At 41.6% G+C, this 13,578-nt stretch overlaps 1 protein-coding gene across 1 annotated transcript in view; it reads left to right on the top strand.

The window, feature by feature from the left end:
* The first annotated feature begins 178 nt into the window (after positions 1–178).
* CTTNBP2 (cortactin binding protein 2) overlaps positions 179–13,578 on the top strand; it is a 151,685-nt gene continuing 138,285 nt past the window's right edge. Inside the window, exons 1-2 of the mRNA XM_021699323.1 lie at positions 179–259; positions 11,934–12,041. Coding sequence (XP_021554998.1) covers positions 179–259; positions 11,934–12,041 — 189 coding nt within the window. The remainder of the gene's footprint in view (positions 260–11,933; positions 12,042–13,578) is intronic.

The following is a 13,578-nucleotide window of genomic DNA, read 5'->3' as shown; positions in this document are numbered from 1 at the left end:
AAGGCGGCGGGGGCGGCGGCGAGGGGAGGAGGGAGAGCGGCAGCGGCGGCGGCGGCGGCGGCCGGGCTGCAAGCGCCCGCGTCCCCGGACCGCAGCGAGTTAAGCGCCGCCCGCGCCGAGAGGGCTGAACCCGGAGCCACCGCTCCGAGCTCGCATTCGGATCCGCTAGAGCAGGAAGATGGCGACGGACGGCGCGAGCTGCGAGCCCGACTTCTCCCGCGCCCCAGAGGACGCGGCGGGGGCCACGGCGGAGGCGGCGGTAACCGAGGTCCCGGGGTGGGCGCGGGGAGAGTGCAGGCGCGGGCTGGACCCGGCTTGCGCCCCGGGGCGCTCCGCAACCCCGGGCTCCCCGGGATGCCCCCTCCGCTGGGTAGCCCTTCCGTGGGTGCCCCCTCCTTGCGGTGCCTCACGGCCGGAGTCCGGGTCGAGGAGGGTGAGGCGGCCGCCTGGGTTCGGGATCCCTCCCGTCCTTTCCCAGCCCCGCGGGAAGCACTCCCGGTCCTCCCGGTCCTCGGGGCTCCCTGCGTGTGTCCTGTGCGACCCCTTTGCCCACTCCCTCAGCTGCTGTGGGGTTTGGTCAGGGGCGGGGGCTGGCGTATGTTTCTAGGCGAACTTGACCCCCCCATTGTTCGCCTCTAGCTGCGCGCGTGGTGGTGGGCGCGTGTCTCGAGGCTGCCTGGCATCTCTCAGCGGACCCAGGAAGGCAGCTAGGGGGAGACGGGTCATCGCCAGGCAGGTGTGGGGATGCCCATTGTGTGTGTGTTCATGTGCCTGAGGCCCCTTTAGAGAGGCCCGGTGTCGGCTTTGGGCGCTGCTGCCTCCCGCTTAGCGTCGTAGCTTTGCGTCCTAGCTGCCTGCCGCCCATCTCTTGGTGGTGGGGGGCCGGGGTGGGAGGGTGTCCTCGTTCTTCCCTAGAAGGTGCCCGGGCAAGGTGGAGATTCAGCACCTGGTGTCCACACATTGTTGTTCTTCGCTGGGATCTAGAAGCCTAATGAGCTTCCATCCAACGCTGGCCCCACTTTCGGCCCCACAATATCCCTGTGCACAGAGACTGAATGATGGTTTCCAGCCCTACCTTGGTGGAGGGGGGAGGGCTGGACCCACATTTCCTGGGTGGAAACGTTTTCGGAGTTGAGAAGCAGCTTCGCAGGAGCTGCAAGGATCTGTAAAGAAAGGCAGCCCTGGGAGCGCCTCCCACCCTTGGCGCGGTCCCGCTGCTCCAGCGGGAGATTCCGGGTGGTGTGGATTGAGAAGAGCATGGACGCCCCGCAGTTCTTTTCCTAAACAGAGTCGGTGTTCGAGCAGCAGAGGGCAGGGCCAGGTGTGAATAATCTGGGCTATTTGAACTTCTTCCCCCTCTATTTGGACGTAGGGCTTTCTGGAGAGGTAGAGGAGAGATGTGGAGGTGGAGGAGGCTACTTGAGCTGAGCCTGGGCAGGAAAAAAGAGGGAGAGAAGGAAAAACGGAGGAGGAGGAGGGCTGCTGATTTCCACTTGTGAAACTTGCAAGTTTTAATCTGAAACTTTGAGGAAAATTGATTTTTCATTCTTTGCATGGAAAACGTGAATTTAAGATTTCAAATGAAACCTGCTCGCTTGTGATGCAGTGAAATCAGTTCCCTTTTGTGAAATACAATAAAGAAGCTAGCTATTAAGACAACACAAACCTCTCTGGGAAGTTGAAGTGATTGGGTACCTTCATCCCCAGGAGATGCTAAAGGGAGGGGAGTGAGAAAAAAGAGGTAGGGTGTGTGTTGTTTTCCAGGAAGGTTGAATTTGTTTAATCGACTTGGAACAGCCTTCTTTCTATTACAATACCTCAGTCTTTAATCACCTGACAATTAAACCAAACACAAACATCTGATTTATGGTCTGTAACTGATCTATAGTTTTATTTGGTTAGATTGCAAACAGAATCTTGGGCGCCAGACAGATTTTTGTGTTAACAAGGTCCCTGTTCCCTTTCTGCTTTCGAAAATTTTCAGGAGTCTGATTTTTCACTGTGGATAGGTGGGGATTTTATCATTTCACCCTGGTTAGTGATAGCCATGGAAAAATCTGTGAAAGTAAAACTTGTTACTTCTGTAGAATCCTTGGAGGATGCAATAAGGATGCTTAATCTAACAGTTTTTTAAATAATTTTTTAGTAAAATTCTGATGATGGCTTATTATGCAGTAAACTGGGCATTTTACTTTTCACTTAATAACGTATGGTCCTCCTGTATCAGCCACTTGACTTATAGCTTGATTTTTAAATATTTGTCATTTAACTGCTTCTTATCTGATTAAAAATCAAAGACATTTTTATGCATTTTGGGTTCATGGCAACTGAGGACTTAAAATTTCTTCATTTTTAAAGAATAAGTTTTTTTACATTTTAGAGATTTATTTCATTTCAAATTAGTTTACATATTATGCATTTTTGTATGTACATTTGGCAGTCATGAGCCAATGGAGACTCCAAAGCAGTAGGCTATTTTTGAAAGTGAGTGTTTTCACTAAGTTTTGACTATTTAGATTGTTGCTTAGAGACATGTTTAATTTATAGTTTTCAGCTTAATGTGATTTTCAGTGGAGTGTTTTAAATTTAGTTTGTGATCCTTGTTCTTAGCTGTTTAAATCCTGAAAGCATCCCAAGTGTAAAGCTGGGTAACAGCTACATTATTCAGTAGGATCATATTAATAGTCTTTGCTGTGAACCATGCCGAGAGACCTGGGTTATTTTCAGTGCCTTAGCCAAATGTGATGATTTTTATAGGCTATATTGCTATTTCTACTCTGAAAATAACTCCTAATGGATAAGGCAGTATGGAAAACAGAAATCTTCCTGCTTTTTTGTTGTCACCAAAGAATTTAAGAGTGAAAGGAAAATGGAGATCTCTTTAGAGCTGTGTTTGGGAAGCTGACCAACATTCTTGTCATTCTGGACTTTTCTGGAGCAGCTAATATGCAAAAAGTAGATATAAATTTTTGTTGTCATGGTGATAATGACAAAAAAAACTTGGACAGTGCTTTTATTAAATGCACAACAGGAATATTAAATTAGCAGCTGATACCTTGGAAATTTTTGTTACCAGGTGACAATATTGAATGTAAATGCAAAGAAAAGCACTTTCTTAGCCAATTTTGCTAAGTTTTCTTAAAACAACCATGTTATATGGCAGCTATAGAATATTGAAAGTTTCACAGCATAATTTTTAAGTAGGGAATAATTTAGATTTAACACGTTACCACCCACTTACCAAGATGGTGGCATCACGAGTAACATCTTTGCCACCATAAAAAGTAACACATCCCATTCCAATGGTAGAAACTGATAAATGCCAAGGAATCAAATCAGACATGATGATGTCATGAAAGGCACAAATAATTTATATTAGGAGTCTGGGGAGGAGGAGTCATGGAAAGGATCCCTAGTGGAAGGACCTGGAAACATTCCACAGAAGGATGGCATTTGAGTTGGGCCTTGAGATGGAAGGAGGACTTGGAAGTGGAGACAGCAGGAAGCTGTGTGCCATGTAACTGGTTCTTAGGATTCCTTGAAAGGTGGCCTGGGGCACATGGGAGGGGCTTTCCAAGATGAGCATAGAGTTTCAACTTCAGTCTCAACAGAGTGCTTTAGAACAATAGGTTAGAAGTTGAGGAAATCGACTGAAATATTCCCCCACTATTAGACTATGATGCTTTTCAACATGATGCTTTTCACTCTTTTTTCTTCTTAAATAATGTATATTTCTGTGCCTGTTTTTTGACTTTATTATTGTTGTTGGTATCGTTGCTATTACATTTCTTACGGGAGCAATTTTGTTTAGAGAAAAGCATTTGTCTTCTGTGTGATTGAATCCGTGCCTAGGCTAGATTGCCAGTTGGTTCTATCCTCTTGTGTTTCATGTAACTTTATGAGGTGAGAAAATGTTTCACAGACTGAGTACTTATTCAGCCATTTACAGATATCTCCTGTTGATCTTATGCACAGCAAGGCTGGAGCTGGAAGAGAGCAGCCTCCTTCAAGAAAAGCTGTGTGGGTTTTGTTTCCAAAAGAAAGCAAAGGTTAAGCACTGTGCCAGGCAAATACATGGTAGGTGTTTCGCTAATATGGAATGAAGAAAATGAGCACTCACTAAGAAGTTGTGTCATAATACTTACTGTTTGGCTAATTGGGAAATTTACTTTGTGTGTTACTAAGTTGTTGGCCTATGATTTGTAGTAATTAACATTATAGATGTTACAGAGCTTTTCTTATTTCTGGAAGATGACCCTGATTTTCTGATTTTTGTTTGTTTGTTTGTTCTTATTTGTATTTGTATATTGTCTCTTTCCAAGCTGCTTTTCTTGGTGACATTTCAGATTCACAGGTTTTTAAAAAATTAATTTACAATACTATTAGTTTTCCCTTTAGATTATCTCTCTTCAGAGTAATGGCTGAGGCTGGGAATGGTAACTGCATCCCTCCCATCCTGAATTCTTCCTAAAATAGAGTCAAGGTCAAATCACCCACTGGGGTGTAGAGGGAGGGGATGATTGAGGGGGGTCAAGACAGAAATGGAAAGAAGTTTGGAAACAGGAAAAGGGAATAAAAGGAAAGATTAGACAGGAAGATAGGCAAGGCTTTGGAATAGTCTGCAAATGCCCAGAAATCTGGAACCTGAATTCAACTTTAAATGTGCCTAGGAAAGATGGAGCAGTTTCTCTCCCTTCTGCCCCCATATACTTTGCCACCTAAGCACATCTGAGTGTTGTTTTAGAAAAGACTATTTGAATGCACTCAATTGTCTTCTTCTCTATTGGAGCTCCTTTGCAAGACTTGTATAACATGGAAAAGGAAACTTGTCTTTTCTCTTAGACGTTAAGTAAAAAAAAAAAAAAAAAAAAATGGAGAACAGTTACGAGAAAGATGATGATTACATTGAAATCAAAGGATTTTTAAAGATGCGTTCATCTTTTATAAATAACTTGTACAAAAATAATGAGAATTTATTAATGCTGTGCACAATACAATGCCATGCATGTAGAAATCCTGATTTTTACGAAAAAAAATTGCTCTTGAAATTGTTAGTAAATAACCAAGTAGATTAAGGATGGAGTTAAAAGACTATTATAGTAAATGCAGTATAGCTAAGTTAACATCACTATGAAGAATGAATGCTTTTTTTTTTTTTTTAAAGATTTTATTTATTTATTTGCGAGAGAGAGAATGAGAGACAGCACGAGAGGGAGGAGGGTCAGAGGGAGAAGCAGGCTCCCCGCTGAGCCGGGAGCCCGATGCGGGACTCGATGCGGGACTCGATCCTGGGACTCCAGGATCATGACCTGAGCCGAAGGCAGTCGCTTAACCAACTGAGCCACCCAGGCGCCCCTGAAGAATGAATGCTTTTTCATAAGTGATTTGCTTCTGACACTTTTATATTTCATTGAAAAGGCAAAAAGATGATTCCAAAGGCCCGAGTTCTTCCACAGAAGGGCTTTGTAACTGTAAGAATATCATCTAGCAGTCTATGTCTCAGCCTCTTCATTTGAAAATCAGCGTGCTGCCATTTACCACCTACAGATAATCAAGCTGATATTCAATGCATGATAAGCTTCTTAAAGGACAATTATTGGATCTGGATGCTAGTTCACATGTGGATATGTCCCATGTAGGCCTGATGGAATATGGAAAAGCTGAGTTAGAATGGAAATAGGCATTTGTTTTATCTGAGATGTGGTCTTTTTCTTTTTCTTTTTCCAAAGAAGAAATGGAGAGAGACAGGAGATCTGAAAGAAGGAAAAGTGATGCAGCCGCATTTAATTATCAGAACTTGTCACCCTTGCCCGAGCCATTTCCTTGCTTTTCATTCCAGTTTTCTTGTACTTAAAATTAGTTATATCCATTACCAGGTTTCCTTCCTGACATTCTATTTACTTGTCAGTTCTACCTCCTTCCAGTATACTCAGTTGTTTGTCTTGCATGAAAGACCTCAGGCAGTGGGGTTGATTTGAGGTGCAAGGCCATGGAGAAGTTCTCAGTATGTTGCTTTAAAGCGCCACACCAAGTAGCCCTAGTTTAGATTGCTCTAAATGATTTTTGAAACAATGAATGAAGATGATTGACCAGTTACTCAGTTGGCCTTAGAGCGGGCCATAACATTGTATCTTAGTGAGACAGGTGTATCTTTACACATGATTTACATGCTTTGTGTGTTCATATTGCGTGAAATAGGCATTTTATACCAAACGTGGGTGGGCATGCGTGTTAGGTAGAATGATGAGAGGATTTAATACTCTGGCTGTCCCCACATTTCTAGTAGGGGTGAAAAAATAGAGCATTAAGATAGATAATATGAGGAAATACATAAGGCAGAACATGATTAATTGCCAAATGAAGTAATAGAGCAGACTGTAAGACTGAGTATAGGGGAGAGATTTCTGGAGTCCATAAGGACCTATGAAAGTGGGATATGAACTATGTCCTGAAGAAAAGTAGGATTCCCAAGAATTAGAGGACAAAGGATTAGGAAGAACAAAATCAAAGGTACGCAAAACCTGTCAGTAACCTTTTTTTCTCCATAGAGGAAACTGGGAGGAATAATCTCAAAGCATGATGTAATGTCAGATTTGAAATAGTTTTAGAGCATGAAAATGTACTTTTCTTTGTGAAAATCCATATAATTGTCTGAATTCATATTTTAATATTATAAATGTTCTGTGTACCTGGAAAGTTGGATTTTTTTCATATTAATGTTAGTCTTCAGCTTTTTATTTTCTCCTTGTAATTTCAAGATGATTTCATTGGTTTCCCTTTCTTTACAGCCTCTTACTCATCCCCAAGCCATAAGTCTTACATAGGAAGTTCTAAATGCACCTTATTAATTATTAGCATGCACTATTAGACTGGGAAGAAAACACATTTCTGTAAGTTCAGAGCAAAGAGGCAAAATCAATTCAACTATTTCTCAAAGGCTTCATGGAATGACCTAAATTTCCTCAGTCCAGTAATCCAGTTACCCTGATAGTCTGTGAAATCAGGACATTTGGGAGCTGGGGGAGATTTTAGGGATCACTTAGTACAACATTCTTACTTTACCGCTGAGAAACCTGCAGTCCAAACAGATGAAATAATGTCCTTCTAGCCCATTGGCTTTCTCAGGTACCTCACCTCCTTCCCATGTGGTAAACTCATTGATCAAATGTAGGGTAGCCCACTAGATTTGAAACCCACAGGAGATGCTCTTGGTGTCTGTGGGAAGTGCCAGAGAACATGTCTGGCTCTGTGTTTGGTCATTAGCTTTTTACCATTACTGATAAGTTTGGGCAAAGATCTGAGGGGTACTTTGGCCATTGTGGTGCATAATCTCTCTTAAATGCTCTTTGACAACCATCAATGTTCTGACCCCTTTAATTCTGAAAAGATATGGGTAAGGATCTCCTGGCCCTATTTGGCTGTGACTGTTGAAATTCGCTACATAAAACCCAGTATTTAAGATTTCTTTTCTTCCTTTTTTTTTTTTCCTGCAGAGGTGAGGGTGTGGAGTGGTAGTGGAGGTAACTGGTATTGGCCTATGTTTAGTTCTGGCAACTAAAGACGACTTAACTCAGCCAAGTTCTATTTTGTCTTCTCCCTCCCTCTCTCTCTGAGCCTGTATAAGAAAATCTGGAAGAATGCCCTCCCCACGCCCACCCCAAGTGATTTAGAGCTTGTTGAAGACTTCTGTGTTGAACAGTAAGAGTTTGGGGTTGGGTCTCCTCTTTCGTATATATGTTTATATCCCAAAGAAGGCGCTGTCTCTGATGACCAGCTGCCTGTGCCAGATTTTTAAAATTAGGTGTTAAGCATGGTTCCTGGAGTACTTCTCCTGGCAACCATCAAACATGACAGGCAGAGGGGTGGCCTGTGGAGTTGAAATCTAGCTGGGTTTTTTTCTTTCTTTTTTTGAGTGCCTTGCTATCACTTAAAGATGAGATCTGATTTTTCTTTATTGAGGAAAACAAGTACAGTAATAATAAAGCTCAGTGTGTGAACATGTCTGCTGTGGTTTTGTTGTTGCTGGAGGTGTGGGGGTGTCATGTTTTCATGAATGTCCTGATAGAGATCCTGATTTTTTATGTGAGTGGTGGCATTTGGATCTATCCTGTCTTCTCTCTTTTTTTGAAAATTAGGTTATCAAGTTAGTTTGCCTTTTAAAATATAAAATTTATTAAAAAAAAAAAAGGTAGGAGGAAACTTGGAGGCAGTGGATTCGTTTATGGCCTAGACTATGGTGATGGTTTCCTGTCTCTCCAAACTCATCTAGTTGTACATATTAAATATGTACAGCATTTTGTATGTCAATCACACCTCAAGGTGGTTTAAAACATAAAAGATTTATAACAGTTATTTTGTTTTTAAGCCAAAAAACATTAATAATTTTTCTATATCTGAGTATTTCTGTACCGTACATGTGTCAAGTCAGATAAATGCCATTTCATATGAAACTAATATACTTTTTTGTTGGGATTTTTGCTTTTGGGATTTTTTTATATTTCTAACAGTACTAAAGTGCTTTGAATTTATTTGTAAATAAATGACCTCTAACATGATTTCATATACTTCCTATTACTCTGTTTTACCAGAATAGTAGATGGTACCATCAAGCATTGGAGAATGACAATTGAAAAATATTATTATAATATTCTTATTCTTGAAGGCCAGGAAGTAGTAATGTTTTTAGTGAGGACCCAGGGGTGAGAAACAGAGGAGAGAGAGAGAGAGAGGCAGGCAGGCAGACAAACTATATTTAAAATAGTGCATCACTTAATACACTGTGAGGGGAAACAGATTATTATTATTATTTTTTTAACATTCTGTGTAACCTAACCAGTGGTTTAGCAAGAACCCTTTTAACAGTGTTTTTTATTTTAATGAATTTCCCTTCTTATTGATGGTGATACATTAAAAAACAGAAGTGTTGGTTGCAGGTCCCATGTAATGTTGATGATGATAGATCCAAGCAAGCACTCCTAACTCTAATGTGAATCCAAATCTTGGCAATGTCTTTCATAATTTATTAGTATTTAAAATGGAGTACGTTGCTTATGAAGCTTTGGGGAAACAAGGACAATAAAATATACAATTAATTAAAATCTTTAGAACAACCAGCAGCAGCGTTAATAAAACATTACCTTCTAAAGCAGGTATGAATTGCAGTTTACTCTGCCATCTCAGTGGGAAAAAGCAGGATAAAAGATTCTGTCTTTCATCAGAGTCAATAAGCTGAGATTTTATTGGACTTAGGCTGGTAGATTTTCAAAGAAATAGGCATATAGCCAATAGTCCACTCCTCCCTACATAAAACATCTGGGTGCTCTCAGCTTGAATAATAACAATCACCACTTTTATTTAGCACTTACTTCTTTTATGTGTTCTTGTTTAATGCTCAGAAAACCTTTGTGGGGTAAATGTTAGGATGTGTATTATATAGATGAGAAAACAGATCAGGTAAGATACAGAAATGCCTCTCCAAGTGCAGTCCTTGGACTAGCAGCAGCAACAGGAGCTTGTTAGAAAGGCAAGTTCAAGGCTCCACCTCAGACCTGTAACTCCAGAGGTGGGGCCCTGCAGTCCATGTTAACAAGGGCTCCACATGATTCTTACGCATGCCCACCTTTGAGAACAATTGGGTTATAAGACCTGTGTGACACCACTATGTAGTGGGAGCAGATTTTGAGCCCTAGTATATTAGATTTTACTATTCACAGGGAATCTCAATTTTTTTTCTTAGAGATTTATTTATTTATTCTAGAGAGATGAAAGAGAGCAAGCGGGAGCGCAAGCACATGCGAGTGGGATGGGGGTGGGGGCAGAGAGAATCCTCAAGCAGACTCCATGCTGAGTGCGAAGCCCAATGTGGGGCTCGATCTCAAGACCCTAGGATCATGACTACAGCTGAAACCAAGAGCCGCAAGCTCAACCAGCCAAGCCACCCAGGTGCCCCAATAGGGAATATCTCTTAAGTTAACTTTCTAAGCAAGGGCATCCTCAAAATAACACATCCTTTACGTTTTGCTGTAGGTTTTTCTTTTTCTCTTTTTCCATCCTGAGCCCCTGCCTTTCCAAACAACTGCTCTAATATATGTGTAAAAAGAAACAATTTTAAGAGAAAGATCCTTTTAAAATCTTTTTTTGGAGAACCAGCTAGCTCTGGTCTCTTTCACCTTTGTACTATTATCTCCTTCTAGAAGGTTTCTTTGAAACCGAGAAATAGCCAGTTCTGGTTATGCCTGTTTGAAAGCCCCTGGAATCATTTATTGGCTTGCCATGTTTACTTCTGTGTCATCGCAAGGATAATATTGGGTCAGGTATCTAGGTGCTAAACTTGTTCTTATTAGCTGATTGATAGGATGGCACTATTTTTTATCTCAAGAATGTTGTCACTGGCTGGTAAAGCGTGTAGACAAGTCATAGCACTTAGGTGTAGTTTTGTCATTTCCTGGCTGAACAATGTGTGTATGTTATCCAACTTCTCTGAGTTGTGGTTTTCTTAACTGAAGATAGAGATTATATCTTACCTATTCGATTTGGTTCTTCTTGAATACTTTGGAAACCATTGGATGCTATGCAGATGTGAAACAGTGTTCTGGAATGGCCTGTGGAATAGCTTCTGAGGTTGGGTGTTCTGAAGCATTTGGGGATGAACATGTGTTCCCCTCCCTCTGAGGGTAATGGGTTTAATCAAAGGAATCTCTGCACAGCAGGGTGCCGTGGACTATGTGTGTAGAGGGAGCTCAGTCTGTGGATTCACCCAAGCAGGGCTGTGAGCACTCTAGTTGATCTTCTCTAAGATGGCTACCAGAAAACCTGATCATAAAGCTTGTTGTCAGGAAAGGAGGGGGCAGAGTTGGACACAAAAGTATTGGGCATCAGTGGTACATTAGTGGGATTTAAAGAGGAGAGACTGGATGCTACCAGGGAAGGAATGTGGAGAAGACAACGGACTGGAAGAGTGATAGATGAGGATCGTGATCCTTGAGTCATGGTGCTGATACCTTGTGGTATAATTGAGTCTCTGGAGGGCTCACTTATTCTAGCCTCAGCCTGCCTTTGGGATGGCAAGAAGCTACAGAGGCGTTGCTTAAGAAAGCGTTTGATAACCACATAGCAGGTTCCAGACTCACCTGACCACAGGCCCGGTTGACTAAATGTGGGTGGTGGGCCAGGCCTCTTGAAAGTACATATGCCTGCCCTGTGTGTGTGTGGTGGGGAGAGCAGGGCAGCAAAGGGAAGAGCATGCTCCTTCTCAAGGGACTACTGCTGCTTGGTTCTGCAGATTATTGCTCTGTGAGAATGTGAATCCAGGGTTAACCAGTCATCTCGATTTTGCAGAGGAAGTCAGAGATCTGGATTTTCTGGTGACATCTTAGGTTTTTTTTAAAATGCTGGCTGAGTAAAAAACCCAAAACATTTTGTGGCCCAAGTTACACACCTCTGTAGGCCGGATTTGGCCGTAGGCTGCCGGCTGGTGATCTCTGCTGCAGAGTGTTCTATAAACATGACCTGTTGTTATTGGATGTCCTGGAATTTATAATAACCTCCAGGAGCCTCTACGTTGGGGCCCTTCTAGGATTATATTCTTGTGCTTTCTTTGCTACCTCTGCAACTTTTCCTGAACATAGACTAGGCCTGTTTTGATAGAAACTCCAGAGACTTTAAATTTCTGTCACAATTTGAAGAGATTCTGAATCCAGGTGCGCAGGCAGGCTAGGAAAATAGATTTCCTTAATGAAGAGATTTGGGACTTTGGCCTTCGAGTTTTTACCCCCCCGGAAGGTCTGGGCATAGATTATCTGCTGCTGAACAGGGCCCCTGTGCTTCTGGGATTGGCTGAGCCACTGATAAAAAACATCCTTTGCATACCTTTAAGACATGTGCATTGTCCTATGAATGGTTTTTTCATTGCTTTTTTAATATTTGTGTTACAGAAAAAAGAGTTTGATGTGGACACCCTCAGTAAATCAGAGCTTCGAATGCTCCTCAGCGTGATGGAAGGGGAGCTGGAGGCCAGAGACCTGGTCATCGAGGCCCTGCGGGTAAGAAACTTCTGGGGCCCAGCCCTGTTGGCGGTATCATTTCCTTTTTTCAAAGGGCCGGTGGCGAAGCTGCTTTTCTTAATTTTAGAACCATGTAGATTTAAAATGTTACATCTGGTTAAAATGTATCCCTCACCCCAAATGCCAACCCATAATCTTTATAAATCCAAACACTGAAGTCAGATGGTCAGTCTAATGATGGGAATCGAGACTAAACTGTTTAGTATGGGAAACTTGAGACATGAGCTGTATTGTTTCATGTGGTTATTTGGTTATAAGTTTTTAGAAAATTGGAAATTTGGTATCATACATGTATGTGAGATCAGGGAGGAAAAATTATGAGCGTCCTTTATAAAAGATACTGCTGATAATAGAGCTTTTCCTTCTTATGTAAATTATGAATGATTTATTTTCCGAAACTTGTAAGAGTTAAAAACTAACCTATATCTCTCTTAAAAACTATATATACCTTCACATAGTTTTATTAATTTTTCATCGGATCTTCTAGGAATTTTAAATTTTCGTAACTTGTGAAGTATTATCTTCTAATATAATAAATACCTCAAAGTTCTGTTGCTTTAAAAATAATAAGTTTTCTTGATGTACAATTTTATGATTGATTGTTCTTAATCTTGTACTTGTTTTGGCATATTAGCCAAACCTAAGTGGTTTGTTTTTTTTTTTTTCTTTTTTCTTTGATATTAAATACTTTGTATACAATCAAGTGTTTCCTGGCTCTTGGTCATTTTGGCCAGGATGGTTATATTTATTATATATGAAGTATGGGCTTGGTTTCCACCGCCCCCCACCCCATGGAATATGTCCTCAAACTTTGTCTTAGGAAGTTATTTTAACATGAAAATCTATGAGTGTCAAATTGTTGCTGCCTATGGGTGCTAATACAGTGGGGGAAAGAAGTACTTAATCATGGTGGACGGTCAGACATAATGAAGACTGTGGGCGTGCTGAGAATCCAGTAGTGTGAGGAAGGGGTGGCTACCGTTCATTTTCACAAACTGGAAATTGGTACAGTGGGGATAATGATTACTGCTCAGTCTGATGACCAGATAATGATTTCCTCCGAAAAATGGGAGTAGAATTCTACCATCTGCAAGCCAATAACAAATTGAAGGTGGTGCTTTTTGAATGACAAGCTTTGCTACGTAGACTTGTGCACCATTCATCTTGGTCCATATTGGAAACATTTGCATTGCTTGCCAGTGTATATTTTCTTGCCAGTGACAAATGAACTCTGTGGGAAAAATGCTAAGGCAGCAGATCACTAACATGTATTACACTCCGCCTGAGGAGAAAACAGGGTGACCTGTGAGGCCAGGAGTGTAGACTCTTGAGACCAATTGGATATGAAGGCTTCAGTTCTTTTTAACTTAATTGCAGTACTTTCAACTATAAGTAGAATTAAAGGCTTGCTAATGAGGGCTTGCCAAACTGAAAGTTTTTCATAGAATCAAGGAATGTTGGAGTTGCAAGGAACCTTACTACATATTCTAGGTCAGTGGTTTGCATCCCTCCAAAT

Source organism: Neomonachus schauinslandi, chromosome 12 (genome assembly GCF_002201575.2).
Source record: "Neomonachus schauinslandi chromosome 12, ASM220157v2, whole genome shotgun sequence".
Taxonomy (NCBI): Eukaryota; Metazoa; Chordata; class Mammalia; order Carnivora; family Phocidae; genus Neomonachus; species Neomonachus schauinslandi.
This window is presented reverse-complemented; position numbering and strand designations above follow the sequence as displayed.